The sequence below is a fragment of the Carcharodon carcharias genome, chromosome 22, assembly GCF_017639515.1.
Source record: "Carcharodon carcharias isolate sCarCar2 chromosome 22, sCarCar2.pri, whole genome shotgun sequence".
In the NCBI taxonomy this organism is placed as follows: domain Eukaryota; kingdom Metazoa; phylum Chordata; class Chondrichthyes; order Lamniformes; family Lamnidae; genus Carcharodon; species Carcharodon carcharias.
In genome coordinates, this window is record NC_054488.1 from 31,831,734 (window position 1) to 31,853,759 (window position 22,026).

The 22,026-nt window shown below is 42.8% G+C and overlaps 1 protein-coding gene across 3 annotated transcripts in view; it reads right to left on the bottom strand.

The window, feature by feature from the left end:
• Positions 1-20,493, bottom strand: part of usp43a (ubiquitin specific peptidase 43a) — a 603,671-nt gene extending 583,178 nt beyond the window's left edge. For 2 of the 3 annotated variants that reach the window (XM_041217139.1, XM_041217138.1), the window contains exons 1-2: positions 19,608-20,492; positions 14,591-14,728 (exon numbers count right to left, since the gene is read on the bottom strand). In XM_041217139.1, the coding sequence (XP_041073073.1) occupies positions 14,591-14,728; positions 19,608-20,285 (816 nt within the window). In that variant the 5' untranslated portion in view covers positions 20,286-20,492. Of the gene's footprint in view, positions 1-14,590; positions 14,729-19,607 lie in introns of all 3 variants that reach the window. The other variant, XM_041217140.1, reaches the window with a different exon arrangement.
• Between the last annotated feature and the right edge of the window lie 1,533 nt (positions 20,494-22,026).

A 22,026-nucleotide genomic window follows, 5' to 3' on the forward strand; every position in this document is an offset into this window, starting at 1 on the left:
TTAGGTTTCAAAAGGTAAACTTCATCAAGGGCCTTTTCTCAGGAGGCACAAGCTTCCCACATGAATAACGGCATCTGCATTTGCCAGTTGAATGACTGAAAATATTTTATTCAATGAATAACTTGATCTAAAATGGCACAGAGGACATTTTGAATATCGGCATGTAAAAACCTATAAATTCATTCAGAGTTTCCACGGAGACAAGCAAAATTAAAAATGCATTAACAATAGATTTTTTTGCTCCAGCAATGTTGTTAAACTGGGTATCTACAGAGTTTTCAATGATGGGTTTTGTTTTTCTGGTATACAGCACTATGCTAAGTTGCCAAATATTTAATAAGTTCGCCATACAACCAAATTCTTCTTGGTAATGAAGATGTTCTAAAATTCAGCCGGGTGGGGAAACATTTATGTTTCAGTGCCAATTGGGCCAAACCTTTAACAATCTTAAAATGCTGGTAAGTCTCAAAAAATGTAAAATCAATTAATTTAAATTATTTGAAGTAAACACACATCTCATTTAAATGGATGCAATTGTAAACATAAATTAGATGATAATGCATTGATGCCCCGCATTATTTATGAAGTTTTTGTATCTCATGCAATTGAATTTCACTTTTCAAATTATAACTGAAATACTTGTCTATTCAAAGCAACCCATTACCTAATGAACATTTGCCCTCACAGTGAGGTGTCCATGTGTCTATTTTCAATTTCCCTCGTTTCTTTCCTTTTTCTTTTTTAGATTAACAGGTAGAGTGGGGTAAATAAAAAAAAACATTTTTCCAAGTGCTGCACTATAGCATAAATTTTAGTTCAGCAACTTAACTTTTGATCCTGGACAGCTTTAAACTGTTTGTCAATATTTGAATAAAAGAGTTATGAAAATAATTCATACTCGAATCCTACATAATTTGGGGTCAGGTATTAGTGGGCCTTCATGCACAGCAAGTTAATGCACCAGGTTCAGCATTACATAACATCAGGATGGTGGCAGGCCTTGCGCGGGGGGGGGGGGTGCGCGGGGAACTGGCGGCCATGACATTGCCCACACAGATAAATGTAAAAATCAGAACATGGATCTGAAGGTTGTAGAAATTATAATTAGGACTGTTCTTTATCACTAGTACTAAAAAGAAAATGTTCTTGTGCAGAATTTGCAAGCAATTGGCAAATTCCTAGCCACTGATATAAAACTCAGAAACACATTAGTTGCAACATGTATCCATTCCAACCCTTTAGCTGTTCATTGGGAAATGCTGTGGAAAACCAAAATCCTCACAAATGGGATAAGCTGTACACGGTACCCTTCACTTCGTGACTTGCACCCTGACCCAGCTATGTGTTTGCAGATCTCAGATCTGCTCGCTACCTGTATCCTGAGGTCAGCTCAGACTGGGTTACATTTGGATCTTCTCAACCCTCCATAACTATACACCTGTCTACACTGCCATCAACAGCCACAGACATAGGATCATCACAATCAAGGCCAACGTCCATACACACTGACCTGATTTGGGGTGGGCTCATGCCAAAACTTGCTAGCCAGTCCCTCAATTGGCCTTTGTCAGCAGCTCAAATCACATCTGCCATGTTCAGGGAGCTGTAGTAACTGATTAGGTGGCTTACTAGAGCATTGGCAAATTTGATTTGGCTTATTTTTCCAGCTGCAAAAAGAGTCACCGACAGCAAGTACCAACTGCCCAAGTGAAACAAAGGGATACAAGTGTTGGTCATGCTCCAGCATAAGACACATCATAACACAATAGCAGTGGAAGCCATAGCCTAGAGGAACACCTGAGACACAATGCCAGCAAATTGACATACTAAACATAGAAAAGACAAAACATCTTGCAGTGGGCAGAAGCAGGAAGCACATTTGGAATAGGCAGGTAGAGAGGATGAACTCCACACAGCCTCAGCTTTGCTCAAATCAGTGCTAATAGCTCTCAACCTCAGCTTAGCCAAAGTTCATACCCTAGAATCAGCCTCAGACTCAAGTGTTCACTGGGCACTACTAATTGTCATGTAGCAACTTGAAAAACTAGATGTTTCATCTCAGGATTTCATGTGAAGGGATGCAAGGTGAACTAAACCAATCTGGAGCTAAGTATGGTAATAAATATTATGCAATGGGAAACATTAAGCAACCCCATCAGAGATCTTTTGGAAATCTTTGCTTTACACCTTAAGAAGTTCAGCATCTTATCTATCCTGGGTGCTTTATGTAAGAACAAAATAAAGCTTGTGAGGATTTATCCCAGGTAATATTCTCTATTTCTCAGTAGATTCAGCAACAAGCTGTTATAAAGTGATTACCAAAGCATTTTGTGTTGATAATAAGTACATTAGAGTCAGTGCATCAAGGCATTATCTGGAAAAAGGATGAAGTCCATTTCACCAGCCAACTATTGAAGTCAGTTGCCAAGCATTAAATACTGGATGTAGCAAAAATGAGCTCAGCTGGCTGAGATCATCCCTTTCTATCAGGAGTTTATAAATCAAGTCAATGTTTTTATTTGAACAGACAAGTATTGTGAGGCGAAGTCAATTTACTGGCAAGTCAACTTTTTATTCCTTGATTAAAGTATCAAATGTCAACTCTAAAACAGAAACTAGTTTTAAGCAGAACTTATACTACTGGGTTTATTTTATCCTCAGGGTTGGGTGAAGGGCGGGATAACGGAAATAAAATCAATAAGTGGGATGAGTGAGGAAGGGAAAAATTAAAAAAAATCACAAATTTGTCTTTTGTTTCTTCCTGTTTGCTGTTCCCTCCTTTGAAACATTTTCTTGCTATCAGAGTGTAATCTTTCTCAGATAAACCCTACAAATAACCCATAAAAATCAGTACTATAATAAAATGAGCATCACAATATTAGTAATAGAACCCACACAGAGGGCAGAATTTAATGGGTCTGTAGGAGCTGCAAATGGCTGATGGGACTGGGTTAGGCGGGAGCCAAAAGCTTGGTTTCCGACACCGATCTGAGTTTCAGAAAATCAGTGGGTGGTGTGTGAGTGGCAGAGTGGCCATTTACACTGCTCAGCAGGAAACTATTTACCATCCATTTGCATAACATGAATACTGATTAAATGGGAATTCACCAAATTCAGTTCTACCTCCAAGATTAACTCAGCAGCGCATGGGAAACTCGTGCCTCCAGTTTTCCAACAGTTTAAAGGTGGCATTCACCAGGTGAGGCTGTTCAATCTTAGGGTCTGAGATGAGGTTTTGTCTTTAGCTAACTAAGCGAGGGGTGGGGGGATGGGGGGTCCAGGGGGGAAATGAGGATGGTGGCGGTCAGGTCTTCAAAGTGCAAAAAAGTGTTGGCAAGAGGTACAGAGGTGATTGAATCTTCATACAGTGCAACAGTTGGGCTGGCAAGGGGGTGGTGGTCAGGTCCTCAGATGGCATTACAGCAAAGCACTGGCATGTCTGGCAGCAGTTGTTGGGGAAGTGTCTGAAGAAAGCCAGGATCCAGCCTATAGGGCAGTGTCCATCATTACCGTGATCTGGTCCCGTGTGTCCAAGGGAAGGGCTGTCAAGCTTGAAGCAGGGCAAGGAGGACAGGTCAATGGCCTCTGAGGGAGGGTGAAAAGATACAGAGAGCAGGTCAAGGATGAAAGAGGGAGGCTCTAGGGTGATGGCAGAAAGTTAAGTGTGAGATGGAGGGAGGGTTGAGGGTGAGAGATGAAAGCTCGAAGATCACTGGCTCTGGGTCAAGGCTGATGGGTTAGAGGCTACAGGATGATTGGGGGAAGGAGCAGGATGATGTTCGAGGGTCAAGGGAGATGGAAGGAAACTTGAAGATGTCGGAGGGAGGGTGGAGGTGGATGGGCAGTAGCTGCAGGGTCACATATGTGTGGCTATTTACATGGCTGCTAAGAAAGTTTGTGCTTGCAGGAGGTCAGGTTGTTGTGGGAGGTCACTGTGAGAATGGGAGGAGTTCTAGGTGTGGCCCATAGGAGGGTCATGGATTTCCAATTGCCAAGTGCAACTGTTCTGGGATTGAAGACCATGTAAACAAAGGTGCTGATATCTTGGCCTGCCTCTTTCGCACAGTTCACTTTGTGGGTCTGCAGTGGATCTCATACACCAAGTATTTATGTAACTTCAGGCAATAGAGGAGGAAATTCACCAGAGGGGGGCCTTGGCCGTACAACAACATCGGCCACGAGGCCATCAGCTGGCACCACCAGGCAGGCAGGGCAGGAGGAAAGCAACCAATGCCGTCATTGTTGCCAAACAGCACTGGCACGTCAGCGCTTGTTCAGAACACACACCAACAGATGGCTGTTGGGCAATGCAAGAGACAACTAAGGCTTTCTTCACGAGAGGCAGTCGCTGACTGGTGCGCACTCCTACAACAAGACCTGCAGTCTCATGGCTTTGGAAGGAACCCTACGCCAGTCACCATCAAGGTAACAAATGCTCTGTTCAGAAGGGCCAAAAATTCACAAGAGATGCTGATAGCCAGGCTACCAGGGCCATCGCGGGGTTCCCACAGGTGCACCGACTAATTGACTGCAGTCAGGTGGCCATGACAGCTCCATGGGGGCAGCAACAGCATTTGTAATTCAGAAGGAATTTCACTCCCTTAACATCCAAGTTGTGTATAACCAATGGAAAAGAATTATGCAGGTGTGTGATCATTTCCCAGGGAGCTCCCATACATTTTACAGAACACCCAGCTGCTACTACTCTTTGAGGTTCCTCCCCAAGTACAGGGTTGGATCCTGGGTGACAATGGCTGTCCCCCGAGAACATGGCTCATGACACCAGTGCATCACCCCCACAGCCACCCGGAGGCCCATTTCAATGCAGCACACGGATCAACCAGGGTAATCACAGAGCAGGCCAATGGCTTGCTGAAAATGTGCTTCCACTGCCTTGACTGGTCCAGCGGAGCATTGCATTACATGCCACAGAGGGCATCCAGGATTGTATAATATACTGACATTGCACAACATTGCATTACAAAGGGGAGAGGAATTACCATGTGAGGCCATGGAGGAGCTGCTAACCTTCTCAGATGATGATAGTAGAGAGGAATATGAGGAAGAGGATGGAAATATTGCTGCACTTCTCCAGGATACTAGGGCCATGAGAGACATGCCAGGGCTGTGTGCCATAGCCTCAATCATTTTGCCAGGAATGAGGCACCTACCTGGCCATCAGTGCATTGTCTGCAAACCAGTGCCTCCTCTGAACGTGCACCCAAGGGTCCATCCAAGCTACCTCACTACCCACATCCTCTACCACCTAGAATCGCTAGCAGAAGGGATGATAAACACTTGCTCACCTTGGGAGTGCGCCCCACGGTGGCTGGCTGATGCTCCTCCTCCTCCTCCCTCTTGGTATGCAATGGCACCTGCCTGTATCCCTGGATTGAATGGGCGACTTGGTTGGGGGCAGGGGGTTTGGATGGGGAGATCCAGATTCCTCATTCCCCTCTCACCTAGCCACTACTCTACTGAGACTATGGCCAGATTGATAGACATGCAGGTCCTCACAGATAGATCTGACTCTCCAGGGCAGTTGCAAGCCTCTCCATGGAGGAAGCCATGTGCTCACATGCTGGACATGGCAGAAGTCAAGGCTTGGATGGATTCCTCCACTGCAAGGCTCCACACTGTCTCTGGCACCTCTGCCAGATTTTCCCCTGCATGCCTCTGTATCTCCAGGTTTATTGTGGCCAAGAGCAGAGGACCATCATCAGCCTGGGGCTCAGCAAGAGCTAGACCCCCAAGTCCTCCCACTGTCAGAGACCTCTGCTGGCATGGCCTCCCTCAGCTATCAGGATCATCAGCCTAGACCTATGTGAGTGTAACTGCCCTGGTGCAGGATGAGAGGGAGGCGGTGAAGGTGCATCCTCTGGATGTTCTTGCTCTTCACCATCAGAGTGGAGTCGTCCTTTCCTCCAATGGTCTTGGGCCTTTGCATCCTGTGGCAATGACCTGCAGTGGAGAACAACAAGAAAAGTATAAAAGAGAAGTTCAATTTTTCAGGAATCCAGTTTCATGTGTGTCTCTAATGAGTCCATGTCTCAACACAAGGTTGGAGGCATTCTCACTCTACTGGCTGGCTAATCCAGCCTCATCGTCTGCAACAGGACAGCAGGCCTGCTAGCCCACAATCTCCAATCTTCCTCCTCACATGGTGTTAACACTTGCAGTTTGGCCACTCTTTCTCAGAATTTGGACCTCTCCCTGGCACTGAAGGCCTCCATATCCTGCTTGACAAAGTGGAGGCTTAGTAGCAGGTCAAGAGACCTTTGTCCCCATGCCAGATACTGGCCACACTTTCCATCTGGTATCATGCACAGTTATCACAGTCTTTTACCATGTGGCACTGATATGACTATGCATTTACCAGCCTGGCCTCTCTCCCCATTTGGAAAGTCCCTTTGCTTGATACCCTTATGAGAGATCCTTTGTTATAAAGTCACATTGCCACTCACCCTAGCAGCTCAGAGGAGTTCATTCATCCTTTGTGGCACTGCATGCATGCTCATGTCTTGACCCCACAACTGCTCATTCCCTTTATGATCTCAACTCAGGCTGCCTTGGTCAAGAGGGAGGGTCTTCTATTTCCATCCCTAAGGAAGAGCACCTTTCCCCTTTCCCAGGCAGCCTGGAGAACCTGCAGGGAGGCATCACTGATGCCATGGAGCCACTCTTCATCTGTATTCAGACGTTCTGCTGAAGTGAGGCAGACATTTTCTGCCCATCTTCTGCCATTGGCTGACACAACAGGTTGAGGTGGGAACTGAAAGGCCCACCTCTGCAAGCGCCTGGGTTCTACAGGCAGGGAGAACTCGCAGAAAGTTTGCAGCAAAATCCACCCACCTGGAAGGCCATTAAACATTTTTGGCACGCACTTTTAATCTACGTTGTAACTGCCTGAATTGCAGCGCCCGACATGAATGGAGGTGGTGCCCACTTCCAGCCCTGCCATCGGAGCCATGCTCTTCTTATTAAATTCCACCCAGAGCTTTTATTAAATATTTTTTCAGTAGGACACTGTTAACAAGTGGACATTATTCAAGAGTTGTCCTGCCTTGTCCAACACCCAAGCTACAGGAAGCCAATGCTGTCTTGTACTCAGTTTAATCAAAAGTTATATGCATCAGCAACACCTGCTTACCAAAGCAAAGAGAATGAAGTTGCAACAAGTGTGTTCCAACCATTAGCAAGTAATAAAGCCAATAATCTCAGAATTTCCAGCAATCATCCTGTGCACTCTCTGGGTCCCTAAACCTTGTTATCCTTTTAAACAAGGAACTCCAGATGAAGCTATGCGTGCTGCATCAGGTTTTATGGATTTCTCAGTAATTTAGTCAAGAGAATCTTGAATCTATACTGTATGGTAATCAGGAGAGTAGACGGGAAACATGTTCCATCCCATACTGTGAAAATGTTGGTCCATAACCAAGTGTTAGACATTAAATAAAAACAGGAAATGGAGTTTGAATAACACATTAATTTCTCAACATCCCTTGAAGGAAGCATTTACATCTCCAGAGACCAAAGCTGTGAATGGGGAATTGACAGTTTGAATTTACTACAGTACATAATGCCAATACACCAGTCTGGATTTACTGAGATAATGAATCTTTAAGTTGCTACTTTCTTGACATTTACATTACCAACAATCACAACACACAATCAATCTTCTTTCAATGGGCACATTATAATTCTTTCATACGAGAGGTAGCTTTTGAAAAAAAAATTCTTCTCGTATGTACATGAAACATTGGGCCAGATCTTCTGGTCTTTGGATAGTCGGAGAGCAGACGTACCCCAAAATATGGGCTAAAGGACCCCACAGAATCCCATAAGAATTGCCCAGGAAGGTGGAACTTCTGATGGGCAATTCCCCCAATCCCCAGGACCCTCCGAGTTAGAGTCAGAGATTTTGGATAATTCTGACTTTCCTACCAGGATAGTTACCCAGGAAATGTTAGAAAATAATCTAGTCTAACACCTGGGTAACTCATCAATCATTCATGCCGACTGACTGCTGACGACCTCCCTCTGACCGCCCCCCCCCCCCCCACCCACAGACCTTCTAACACCACCCTCCTACCCAATTTGACTAGCCCCCAACCCGACCAGCCCCCAACACCTATTCTCCATTCCAATGGGGAATGCGACATCCAAGTCATTTCCTATCCCCTTCTTTAAAACATGTGTGCATTTATAAACAGCATTGCTGTTTCTTAACGAGAAGCAGGAATCCTGCATAATTCTCTCCCACACCCACTCCCTCAGCTAGCACTACATTGCAACAACAGCTTGCATTTATCTAGCAACTGTAGCATCGTAAAAAGTCCCAATGTACTTCACAGGAGTATAATCAAACAATATTTAATACTGAGCTACAACTGCAGCAATTGTAGCATTGTTAATGCCACCCAGGCAGACATCAGCTAATTCTACAAAAACTGGAAAAGAAACTTCAAATCTTCAGGTCTGTGTGGTTCACTTAAATGTTGACCTCCAACTGAGCCCAAAAAATCAGAAAACATTTTTTTAAAAAGCATCATTTTTAATATAAATAGTAAAGTAATTTCATAAAAGATGTGCTTCAATTAAACATAAGAGAATGTCAAATGCTACAAAGCAATTTCTAAATATTTGTACCATTTTCATCCATTCAAATGACATGAACTACCATAGCAATCTGCTCTTAAAATGTTCAATATCGTCAGGTAGCTCTTACTGCAAAGTGCTACATTCACTTCAGGAAAGAAAACAGGAGGACTTTTAACTTGCAGTCTAGTCTGTGTATGCAACTTAGCTTCCTGTTAGGTCACTAGGTCTTAACCTCAATAGTTTTAGTAAAAGATTTCATTTTGGCTCCCAGAAGCTGGAGGGGAGGCGGAAGGGTGGGGCTACAGAGTGGGGAAGGTGGGGCCACAGAGTAGGGACGGTGGGGGTGGAGAAAAGGAAGGAAAATGGCAAATACAGCGGTACAAAGACTAGCCAGCTTACAAAACTAATGTTCAACTGGCCAATCATGGTGCATCAATTGCAATGAAATCACAAGATTACAAAATAATTACAGATAAAGATGATCATTCAGTCCCTCTGAGCTTATTGATCAAAAATGACCCTACACTCATATTCATTCCAACATCCCACTGATTCTTTCAGATTCCAGGGCTCTTGCCTCCACTGTTCTCTGGGAATTCATTCCACATGTTCTCACATATTGGGATAGATTTTAACTTTTTACATTTGTGCACAAAATTTATAATTAACAGGCCACTCTCCATGCAAATAAAACAGGAAAGTTATAAAACAAGCTGCCAATTTGCTGTCACCCATTTCACACAAAGTCAAAATATACCCTTTTGTGTGAAGAGCTACTTCCTGATATCAGTCTGAAAACGTACTTTTTACTACTGTAACCCTCTGGCTCCTTTCCCTGCATTCATAATTTAAGTTGAAGTAAACTTCCAGAATTACCTTTTCTAAACAGTTTACATCTTACATCTTTCTACAGTTGTCTTCTTTCAAGGGTGAAAAACCCAAGTTTCTCCAGTCTTTCCTCATAGTCAGACCTTGGGGTCAGCTTTGTGGCTTTGCTTTGCACTCTCTCCAATGTTCGAATGTCTCCCTTCCGTGTCAGTAACCAAAACAGCTCAAGGGTTGTTCTGAACCGAGTACTATACAGCTCGATCACAATTTTATCCTATGAGTATTACACCACTACCATTCAGTTCAGCACCAATCATGGAGTACATCTGCTTCCTATTTTCACCTGCAACATGCACTATTTACATTTGCCTATATTAAGTTGCATCCTCCATTCCATGCCTCAGGTTTCTCGACTCTCACCAGTGGCAGAAATTCAGACCTAACGAGGATACAATTGCCCTCGTAGTCTTGTTTCTTTTTGCCAAAAAAATTTCTAGAACTGGCTGAAAGACAAATTTGCTATCATACCATATTCTCAAATCATATTAAACCAATTTGCTTATAATTGTGACAATTGTTACCCAACCAAAACAATTTCAAGAGTGTAACAGTAAAATTACTATGAGAATTTCTAAAATAGCAATTTATCAGGGTGTAGATGCTCAGAAGGTGCAATATTTATCTTCACAATGTGCAATCAACAGGTTTTTTAAAAAAAAGATTTAGAATTAATTCTTAAGCACAAAATTAACATTAATGAACACAGAACACAACTGTCCTAACAACTGGATGGGGTAAAAACTGCCATAGAGGCTACACCTACAAAGAGCTGCTTTATAATTGTAATCTACAAGGGGCTGCCTTTTAACTTGTGCCTTGGCTTGTTAATTTAGTTTATTTGTTTTATAGCCAAAAGAGTTACAGCTCCAAATGGTAAACAATTCTCGGGTAGGGAGCATGCATGCTTACACTTCAGGTATTTGACATTAGTAGCTACTGTGCCTGATGATTTGCTTCAAAATTTTCTAAAGTGTCGAATCAAATTATTCAGCCAAAACACAAGGTTGAGCAGTTAATAACCGTAAAATCTAACTGTGAAATTATTCAATAAACCAAAATGTGAACAAAAGCAGGACTGTTTAATATAATAAGAGCATTTTGAAATATACTAGTATGCCAGAAATGATAGTTATCCCTCACAAAAATCAAAATTTTTAAGAAAGGACTAATAAAACGTTCAGTGTAAGCTTGATGTTCATTGCCACATGGAGAATGATGACTCATCAATAATTACCGAATGTTCTTACAGGATTCAACTATATCTGTGAAATAATGCAAGGTCTAACTAACCAAAAGATAACGGATCATAGATCGTTTCTCATGTAATACTGTCGTTCCTGCTATTTCCTATAGCATGAAATGCAAAAATCATACTTTCTTGATTCTTGACTTTTGAGACATTAAGACCGGTCAGAGGAATCAGCAAATATTCAACATTTTTGCTTTAGTATTTATAGAGAAACTAATACTATCACAGGCAGGAAACTACCCACAAATATATTCTAATAAACCATAAACAAACACTCTATAAACACGAGAAAATCTTTAGATCTCAACCATGAGATTTTATTTTCATGGAAACCAAACGTCCTCATTTTGTGAAGCAGATATTAGAGTGCATCTTCTCCTAATTTAATCACTTTTGTTTCAATTGCTCCATATAGGAGCTTTGAAATTATGTTGTGTGAATATTACAATAAATGGGTGAATACCCACCTCTGTTTAGATAGCAAGGAAGGACTTTCCCACAAATGAGTTAACTGCCTGCCATGTGTAATTTTAAAATAATGTGCCTGAGGTAGATTTGTTGGAGGACCGGGCATGAGCCCATGTTGCATCTCCCAAGGTGTGGTACCTACGCAAATGGTGCCACCATACTATGCTCAATGTTGCAGTGCTGTCTACTCTAATTTCACAACTCATCAAATGTGGTAATTATGAAAAATTATGAATAGAATGCTCAATTGCTGTCCATGACACACATAAGAGGTTATAATTTCCATTATTTTAAGAACATATGTCAGAAGAAAAATACAGAATTTTAACAAAATAAAAGCAAAAAAACTGCGGATGCTGGAAATCCAAAACAAAAACAAAAATACCTGGAAAAACTCAGCAGGTCTGGCAGCATCTGTGAAGTGGAGCACAGTTAACGTTTCGAGTCTGCATGACTCTTCAACAGTACTAAGGAAAAATAGAAAAAGGGCGAAATATAAGCTGGTTTTAGGGGGCGTTGGGAGAAGAAGAGCTGGATAGAGGGCCCGTGATAGATGGAGATAACCAAAAGATGTCACGGACAAAAGGACAAAGAGGTGTTGAAGGTGGTGATATTATCTAAAGGAATGTGCTAATTAAGGGTAGAAAGCAGGACAAGCAATGTACAGATAGCCCTAGTGGGGGTGGGGTGGAGGGAAGGGATTGAAGTAGGCTAAAAGGTAGAGATAAAACAATGGATGGAAATACATTTAAAAATAATGGAAATAGGTGGGAAAAGAAAAATCTATATAAATTATTGGAAAAATAAAAAGAAGGGGGAAAATCGGAAAGGGGGTGGGGATGAAGGAGAGAGTTCATGATCTAAAATTGTTGAACTCAATATTCAGTCCGGAAGGCTGTAAAATGCCTCTTCGAAAGATGAGGTGCTGTTCCTCCAGTTTGCGTTGAGCTTCACTGGAACAATGCAGCAGGCCAAGGACGGACATGTGGGCATGAGAGCAGGGTGGAGTGTTGAAATGGCAAGCGACAGGAAGGTCTGGGTAATGCTTGCGGACAGACTGAAGGTGTTCTGCAAAGCGGTCACCTAGTCTGTGTTTGGTCTCGCCAATATAGAGGAAACCGTATTGGGAGCAACAAATGCAGTGGATTAAGATGAGGGAAGTGCAAGTGAAATGCTGCTTCACTTGAAATGAGTGTTTGGGCCCTCGGACGGTGAGGAGAGGGGAAGTAAAGGGGCAGGTGTTGCATCTTCTGCGGTTGCATGGGAAGGTGCCATGGGAGAGGGTTGAGGTGTAGGGGGTGATGGAGGAGTGGACCAGGGTGTCACGGAGGGAACAATCCCTACGGAATGCCGCCAGAGGTGGGGGGGGGGGGGTGAAGGGAAGATGTGTTTGGTGGTGGCATTAGGCTTGAGTTGGCGGAAATGGCGGAGGATGATCCTTTGAATGCGGAGGCTGGTGGGGTGATAAGTGAGGACAAGGGGGACCCTATCATGGTTCTGGGAGGGAGAAGAAGGTGTAAGGGCAGATGCACGGGAGATGGGCCGGACACGGTTGAGAGCCCTGTCAACCACCGTGGGTGGAAAATCTCGGTTAAGGAAGAAGGAAGACATGTCAGAGGAACTGTTTTTGAAGGTAGCATCATCAGAACAGATGCGACAGAGGCGAAGAAACTGTTGGAATGGGATGGAGTCCTTACAGGAAGCGGGGTGTGAGGAGCTGTAGTCGAGGTAGCTGTGGGAGTCGATAGGTTTGTAATGGATATTGGTGGACAGTCTATCACCAGAAATTGAGACAGGGAGGTCAAGGAGGGGAAGGGAAGTGTCAGAATTGGACCATGTGAAAATTGGAAGCAAAATTAATAAATTTTTCCAGGTCCAGACGAAAGCATGAAGCAGCACCGAAGTAATCATCAATGTACCGGAGAAAGAGTTGTGGGAGGGGGCCGGATTAGGACTGGAACAAGGAATGTTGCACATACCCCATAAAGAGACAGGCATAGCTGGGGCCCTTTGCAGAACACCTTCGGTCTGTCCACAAGCATTACCCAGACCTCCCTGTCGCTTGCCATTTCAACACTCCACCCTGCTCTCATGCCCACATGTCCATCCTTGGCTTGCTGCATTGTTCCAGTGAAGCTTAACGCAAATTGGAGGAACAGCACCTCATCTTCCAACTAGGCATTTTACAGCTTTCTGGACTGAATATTGAGTTCAACAATTTTAGATCATGAACTCTCTCCTCCATCCCCAACCCCTTTCCAATTTTCCCCCTCCTTTTTGTTTTTTTCCAATAATTTATTTAGATTTTTCTTTTCCCACCTATTCCCATTATTTTTAAATGTATTTCCATCCATTGTTTTATCTCTACCTTTTAGACTATTTCGATCCCTTCACCCCACCCCACGAGGGCTATCTGTACCTTGCTCATCCTGCTTTCTACCCTTAATTAGCATATTCCTTTAGATAATATCACCACCTTCAACACCTCTTTGTCCTTTTGTCTGTGACATCTTTTGGTTATCTTCACCTATCACGGGCCCTCTATCCAGCTCTTCTTCTCCCATCCACCCCCCCTCCCTTAAACCAGCTTATGTTTCATCCCTTTTCTATTTTTCCTTAGTTCTGTTGAAGAGTTATGCGGACTCGAAACGTTAACTGTGCTCCTCTCCACAGATGCTGTCAGACCTGCTGAGTTTTTCCCAGGTATTTTTGTTTTTGTGTTCAGAATTTTAACAAAATGTTTGAAGAAAGTTTTGATCCAGTAACTATATGGTTTTGTTTTTCTAAAATGGGAGATTACAGATGAAATCCTCTTTGACGGTGCTAACCCGTGGCAAACAATGTTTTAGACCACACACTATAAAATAGTTGGAAAACCATCAAAGCAGCTGATTGATGCTACGATAACAAAGGTCAAGCCCAGGAAAAGTAATAAGCTCATGCAACAGGATGACTTGTTCACTTTCATACCAAAAGAATTGTCATTCATAGCCAATATACAATTCAACTGTAACAATACATACAATACACTGTTCCGACTGAATGCCTTGTGTAAAGTTAATTACACAAAGTTTTGAATGTTCTTCTTATATTCCTGGAATATCAATACTCAGCAAACAGTAAATTAAAGTTTTCTGTTGTTCAAAATGTCTTTACTAAATGATTAGATATAAATGTTCAAGAGGAGCACATGTCTAGAACATCTGATCTAGACTGTACATATTTATTAAACTAGTTTTTTGGGAATATTTTTAACATTCAGTCAGACCAATTTCATTCCTGCAACTGTGATATTCTATTGTGTCCTTCTAAATAAGATACTGTGTGCAGCTTGTAAGAGGACACCTGGGTAACAAATGAACCAAGCAGGCAGTGTTAACTCACCTTAATGGAAGGCTTTGATTTTTTGTTGGGTGAACAATTGAGGTCTTCATGAACTCTGTTCAGTAACCACAGAAGGAACTCAAGTGCGTCGTGCTGAGAATTCCCACGAAATTGTGACCCATATTTTGCTACTATGTTCTGAAATAAAACAAACATTCTTTATTAAAACAAAACAGGCCCACAGTGTTTCAAAAGGTGAAAAGTCATAGTCATTAAAACGTTTGCAGTTAGTCAGCATGTAGTCCAGAAATCACGTGCATAGCAGGATATACATGTGATAAATTATCCCAGAACCACCATCTCCCAATGGAGGTGAAAGTGAAACAGTGAATGCTAGATGTGTGAAATAAAAACAGGAAGCTTTGGAAATACAGTTTTGTCATTACCTAAAGAATGTTGATGAAGATTGAAGAAGTAGGTCCAACAACCTGAATGTCCCTTATCAGTTCAGTTGCTTTCAGCTTGCTTTTTTTTTAAAAAGAACCAAGGGGATATTAGAACAAATGCACCTTGCTGAGCTCCAGACCTCCTATGCAGTGCAAGGGATGGACACGTTGTCTGCATTACACTCTCAATGCTGAACATGAAGCAACACCAGTAATAACCTCATTATGACTGTAGTAAGACAAACATTAAAGTATATTTAAATAAATAGCTTTTTATATTCATTGTGTCTTTAGTCTAATATCATATATTCATGTAAAAGTCAATCTCATGTAAACTTTAATATTTCATATACCTCGTGTAAATAAATGACGCTAGCTCTTCAGAGATAAAAGCCCAAAAATTTCAGAACTAAGGTGTAATCCTGGAGATGTTCATGATTCCATTTTAAATGTATAAATGCTAATGAAATATATAAAATTCACAATATTGTAAAAATGAATAAAGATAATTAATATGGATTAACTGTATATAGTTTGTAATGTTATGAAATAAATGTTAGATAATTAGTATGAATTCTTTAGTGTTATTAGTTTTTACTTTATTCCATTGAGACAGGTCGTTTTTGGATTTCACTCAAGTCCAAATCAAGTACACTTGTTAACCCCTCAAACATTGCCTGTGTAAAAGTCAACCCCACAAGTTTTGGCCTAAAAATTGGCATCAAAAATTTGACTTTCAAACAAGTATACATGGTGTCTGCGGTGACAGGAATCAAATTTGGCAGTTGCTATGGCCAGGTGCCTTTTTGGTGAACAAATTTCCATTGACATGTGTATGTCTATGTAATTGGGAGCTGTATTATAATTGAAAAGCAGTTGTTGACCAACTTAAAATGCAGTAGATTCCGCTTATTGGTTTGTGGAATTTGTTTCGCTTTAATATACATTGGTAGCAGAAACAATACAGAGTTGTAATGGGAATATCTGATTTCCAGATGAGATGTTTAATTAAAGTGCCAACTTGCATGCTCTGATAGAACAAATAGATGCAAAGGATTTCATGACACTAGCCAAAGAAGAATCAAGTAAGCGAGCCAACATTCCCCTTCCACCAACATGAAATAAAGCAAAGTACAGTGAATGCTGGAAATCTGAAATAAACAGAAAATGTTGAAAACACTCAGGCAAGTCAGGCAGCATCTGTAGAATGAGAAACAAAGTTGAGATTTCATCAGAACTGGAAGATGTTAGAAATTAATAGCTTTTAAATAAGGACAGGACCATGGAAAAGAAGAAAAGTTAATAATAAATGAGAGGTATATTACAGGGTGGAGGATTGAAGTGATTGAATAAGAAAAGTGATGAAAGTGAAAGAATAGGGAAGCACAGAAGCAGAGTGTTTCTGCTACTTTCTGTTTTATTTCATCAGTTCAAAGATTGATGATTGGCTGTTTGTGAATGTTGCTGACAGAAAGAGCCTGATTTTAATCCTGGGCTTTGAGTTAAAATTTTGCCCAGAATAACGACCATGTTTGTCTCCATATGAATCACCATACTTACAAAATACTTGTGAACCAATTCGAGATGTTATAATGTGAAAGGCCTTGTATAAATGATGGTTGATTAACCTTTTTTTATATAAAGGATAGCAGTGTCTTTCAAAATCTTCACTGTGAATCAATGGCTTCCTGAAGTCCATCAAACCTTCAACGTTTAAGGGCTTTGGGAAAAGTTAAAAGCAACAAGCAGGTGATAAGTAAAGTTGGGAGTGGCTAGGTCATAGGAATAATTGTACATTTCAGTGAGAAAACTGAAGCAAATTTATAATGCATCTGTTCCGATGATGCTACATTCAAAAACAGTTCCTCTGACATGTCCTCCTTCTTCCTTAACCGAGGTTTTCCACCCACGGTCGTTGACAGGGCCCTCAACCGTGTCCGGCCCATCTCCCGCGCATCCGCCCTCACGCCTTCTCCTCCCTCCCAGAAACATGATAGGGTTCCGCTTGTCCTCACTTATCACCCCACCAGCCTCCGCATTCAAAGGATCATCCTCCGCCATTTCCGCCAACTCCAGCATGATGCCACCACCAAACACATCTTCCCTTCACCCCCCTTATCGGCATTCCGTAGGGATCGCTCCCTCCGGGACACCCTGGTCCACTCCTCCATCACCCCCTACTCCTCAACCCCCTCCTATGGCACCACCCCATGCCCACGCAAAAGATGCAATACCTGCCCCTTCACTTCCTCTCTCCTCACCATCCAAGGACCCAAACACTCCTTTCAAGTGAAGCAGCATTTCACTTGCATTTCCCCCAACTTAGTCTACTGCATTCGTTGCTCCCAATGTGGTCTCCTCTACATTGGAGAGACCAAACGTAAACTGGGCGACCGCTTTGCAGAACACCTGCGGTCTGTCCGCAAGAATGACCCAAACCTCCCTGTTGCTTGCCATTTTAACACTCCACCCTGCTCTCTTGCCCACATGTCTGTCCTTGGCTTGCTGCATTGTTCCAGTGAAGCCCAACGCAAACTGGAGGAACAACACCTCATCTTCCGACTAGGCACTTAACAGCCATCCGGACTGAATATTGAATTCAACAACTTTAGGTCGTGAGCTCCCTCCCCCATCCCCACCCCCTTTCTGTTTCCCCCTTCCTTTTCTTTTTTTTCCAATAAATTATATAGATTTTCTTTTTCCCACCTATTTCCATTATAAAAAGAGAAAAAGAAAAAAAAATTTATTTATTTTATTTTTTACATCTTTTATGCTCTCCCCACCCCCACTAGAGTTATACCTTGAGTGCCCTCCCATCCATTCTTAATTAGCACATTCGTTTAGATAATATCACCAACTTTAACACCTGTGTTCTTTTGTATTATTGTTGTTGACATCTTTTGATGATCTGCTTCTATCACTGCTTGTTTGTCCCTACAACCACACCCCCACTCCACCTCTCTCTCTCTCTCTCTGCCCCCCACACACACACCTTAAACCAGCTTATATTTCAACTCTTTCTTGGACTCGAACTCAAGTTCTGTCGAAGAGTCATGAGGACTCGAAACGTCAACTCTTTTCTTCTCCGCCGATGCTGCCAGACCTGCTGAGTTTTTCCAGGTAATTCTGTTTTTGTTTTTGTTTTGGATTTCCAGCATCCGCAGTTTTTTTGTTTTTATAATAATAAACTTGTTGCTTTTAAAACATTCCACCCAGCTTTAGTCCAGATTGAGCTATTTTTTGTAAAATATCAAGGTCTAGAAATTCATTCGTATTTTCTTGCCATAAAGGTTGCCATTCAATTAATAAAATGGAGCAGAGAACAAAAGTCTTACAGTGAATGCAACAGAAATTAACAGTTAATTAAATTTCAGAAGACATGTATGTATATAATTCATCTTGGCCAAGTGGTGCTAGACTATGTCTACCATGCAGTTTCACATCTATTGCCATGTAACTGCAGTCCAGTCCAAAAAGCAAGTTTGAAAGTTTCTTTGGAGTCCATTAAGTTTCATTTTTAATGTTAGGAAGTGCTGGCACTCTCCTAATATTAAAGTTTAGCCAGAAGCTGATGAGTAGAGCTCTGTGAATGTGAGAATTTACATGCCAAGCTCTGGTGTCACTGGGGAGAGCTGTTACAGTGACTGCTCCGAGACTAGTACCAGCAGTCAAACAACTCCACGGAGGACTGTGAGTATCACAGGGATTGATAATTGACACAATTAACTACAGGATGCATTCAACAACCCTGAAGCAAACCTCAGGTCTACATTAATTCTCAGTATCAGTGAGTTTACAGGAATGTTGTTCTCAAAACCATTTCTCCACTCCTTTTGAATTCCCTATATTTACTTTGCACATTACCTATGTTAAAACAGGAGCAGACCAATTTGTAATTATTAGAGGCAAAAGCAGTGTAACTGCTCAAACTTGCAGTGTTGCTTCCAATGAAACAACCTAGAAAACCGACTTGCATAAAGATAGCGTGTCTTGATGCAAACTATAATTTGTAAAAAGGCAAAAAAGATTTTTTTTTTTAAATTCGGTTGTATTGTCACCACAACCAATGCTCAATCTTGGAGAATAAAAGGAAGTTTGCAGTATTGAAAACTAAACCAAGCATTATTGGCGGGAAGTAACTACAGATATTAATCAGTGTCCTGAAAGTTAGCCAAGTGTTGTTCAGAGTTTACAGAAACAGATTAAAATCTCTGTCCAATAGCCAAACCTTCCATGATCGGCCAATAGCAAACAACTGTCACTTTCAATGGGTTTTTGAGGAAACTATCGGATGACACCTCAGGTCCACGTATTTCTGCAGAATCAGATTTTTAATGTTTTGACAATTGCTTCAATCAAAGCCAAATCTCTGCAATCTCACCTGCTTTTTACAGGTAGAATTGCACCATATTTAACATTCGGGCATAAATTGAAATACAACAGTCACTTTCTCAAACATGTTTTCCCGATTGCAAAAATTGTGATACTTCCCTGCATCAATTCTGTTTAAAAGGAGAGTGTTTAACCGGTGGTACTTGGGGCACTCACTCCGGATTCACAGGCAGTGTAACAATCCTGCGCTCAAAACACTTTGCAAGTGACCAGGTTGCCTGGGGGTAGGGAGTTCGTACCTTGAACTGCACTGAGAGCTGCGGTGTGTACTCGAGGGTCCAGAGAGCCCGGACCAGCGCTGCCAGCTGCTCGGTGACTTCTGCTCTGCGCTGGGACGGTGGCTCCTTACTGCGGAGGGTGCCGTTGGCTCGGAGCTGCTTCAGCTCGGAGCGGTACTGCTCCAAGCCCAGGTACTCGGCGAACAGTTCGGTGTTGCTCAGACACTGCACCACGGCGTTCATGAAGCAGGTGTTACCGTGGTTCTTCAAGCCCAGGACACCGGGGGGTTTCTGGCCGGAGCCCCAGGAGAGGCGCTCCCTCACCGAGCCGGCCTGTGCCCTGGGCAGGGGCAGGGGCAGGCTCTTCCCCCCGCCGGCCTCCCCCTGGCTCTCCATCCCCGCTTCGGTGCAAGTGGCGAGGGTGACCGGCCCGTCCCTGAAGCCTCCATCGTCCTCCTCCTCCTCTTCCTCCTCTTCCTGCCGCTCTCCCCCTCCTCCTCCAGTTGCCCCCTCAGTGTTCACCTCTCCGAAAGGTGCCAAAGTAAACAAAGTTTTGAAGACCCCCCGCACGAAGCTGCCGACCGACCTCAGCGACCTCCTCCTGAAGAGTTTGCCGGAGAAGGATTTCCTGCGCTTCCCCTTGTTCACGTTAGTCTTTAAGGTGCTCTTGCCCACCTTCTCCCCCGCCGCACTCTCCATCGGCACCTTTCACCTGAACTGAGGCCCCGGAAGCTCGGGCTCCCATGCGGCTGCCCACTCTCTGAGTGTGGGGCTGGGCTCTGTTTACATCCACACAGCGCTTCCAGCTCTGGGCGGGAGTGCTCACTAGGTGTGTGTTACCTTACTCCATGTTGTCGCCAACAGCCATTTGAATGAGTGGAGCTGTTTGGAGGAGCTGCTGATGTTGCTCCGCCCCACTCGCCCTGCGATATCTTCCCTCCCTCCCCCTCTCTCTCCCCGGGCTTTTGTTTTACACGGGAAATGCTGCTGGCTGCCGGTCTGAGCAGAGGGAGACAAGCTTTGCCTCGGCTGTCACTCAGCGACGTGTTTGTGCCATCCTCCGCCTCACTCTGAACGGTGCTCAGCAGCTTCAGTTGTAAATTTGGACGGAACAGCACCAGAGTCTTGAGATTCGCTCAATTTTTCATTCCCCCCCCCCCCCAATAACCCTTGACTTGACTTGAATTCACCAGTGTCTTACTAGATAATAAGCTGGAAACCCAATCTATTTCAAATGATCCCATGACATTTTCTCGAATAAAACTTCTGAATTTCCATCTATGTTGATGTAAGTCCCATCAGCAACGTTGCAAAAAACCCAAACGCATTGTTTAATGCCTGAAATCCAGATGTCCAGTTGGTGCGATAGATAATCGGAATTTCACCTTTTCAATCAGTTTCCTTTTCAAACTGGATCCACATCAGCGGGGCTGGCGTCAGCAGGAGTTCCGGCGATGGATTGATACAAAGAATCCACGCGATGCTATCTAACAGGTTCCCTTGCCCCAATTGCAATAACCTACTGCAACACCTACCATATCTGTACTGGCTAAAACCTTTCATTCACACCATCATTTAAACTGTTTAATTTGCCTATGAGTACACACGCATACGCACTGTGCATTGGTACCACATTAAAAAAAAGTACCCCCAGTACGATATCCAGAAGAACTAATGGAGGTCCTCTAGGTCTGGCTCGCCACATTCAATTGATCAGCTGACATTATAGCAAAGCTCTTAGCGCAAAGAAACGTAAAACAAGATCTTGACAAAAAAAGCAGCTGCTTTAGATCTAGCATTGTGTAATGAGGGAGGGTTAACTGGTTCTCTCATTTCACAGTCTGGGAAAAAGTGATCATAATACAATTGAATTCCATATTAAGTTTGAGAGCAACATACTCCAGTCCCAAATAAGAATCCCAAACATAAGTAAAACTAGTTATGTAGGTATAAGGGGAGAGCTGACTACAGTTGATAGACTGAAAGGTATTCTGGCAAATAAACAGTGGGAAACATTGAAAGCAATAATTCAAAATGTTCAAGAAAAATATGTCCCCTGAGAAACAAAAATTCATTGAGAAAGATCCATCCTTGGCTTACTAGAGAATTTAAAGATCGCCATCAGCATCCTTCCACTCTCATAAAATGATGGACATGCAAACAATCAAATCTGTTGGGGATGGTTCAATTTTGCTGATGACTGAAGAGACCAATGCATGAGAACACCGATTAGAAATATCCACCTTCTGGCAGAATTTTGGCTTTTCAATTATGGAATTCCACCCTTTGAAATGTTTGCCCGACTTCCACCTCCTTCTCACTTTGCTTGGATTTGCATGTACATAATTCAGCACGGTTTTGTTCAATTTATGTCTGACCCCACCCATTGCCATCACTGATTGGCTGCTTTGGAGACTGCCAGAATAACAGAAGTTATTGT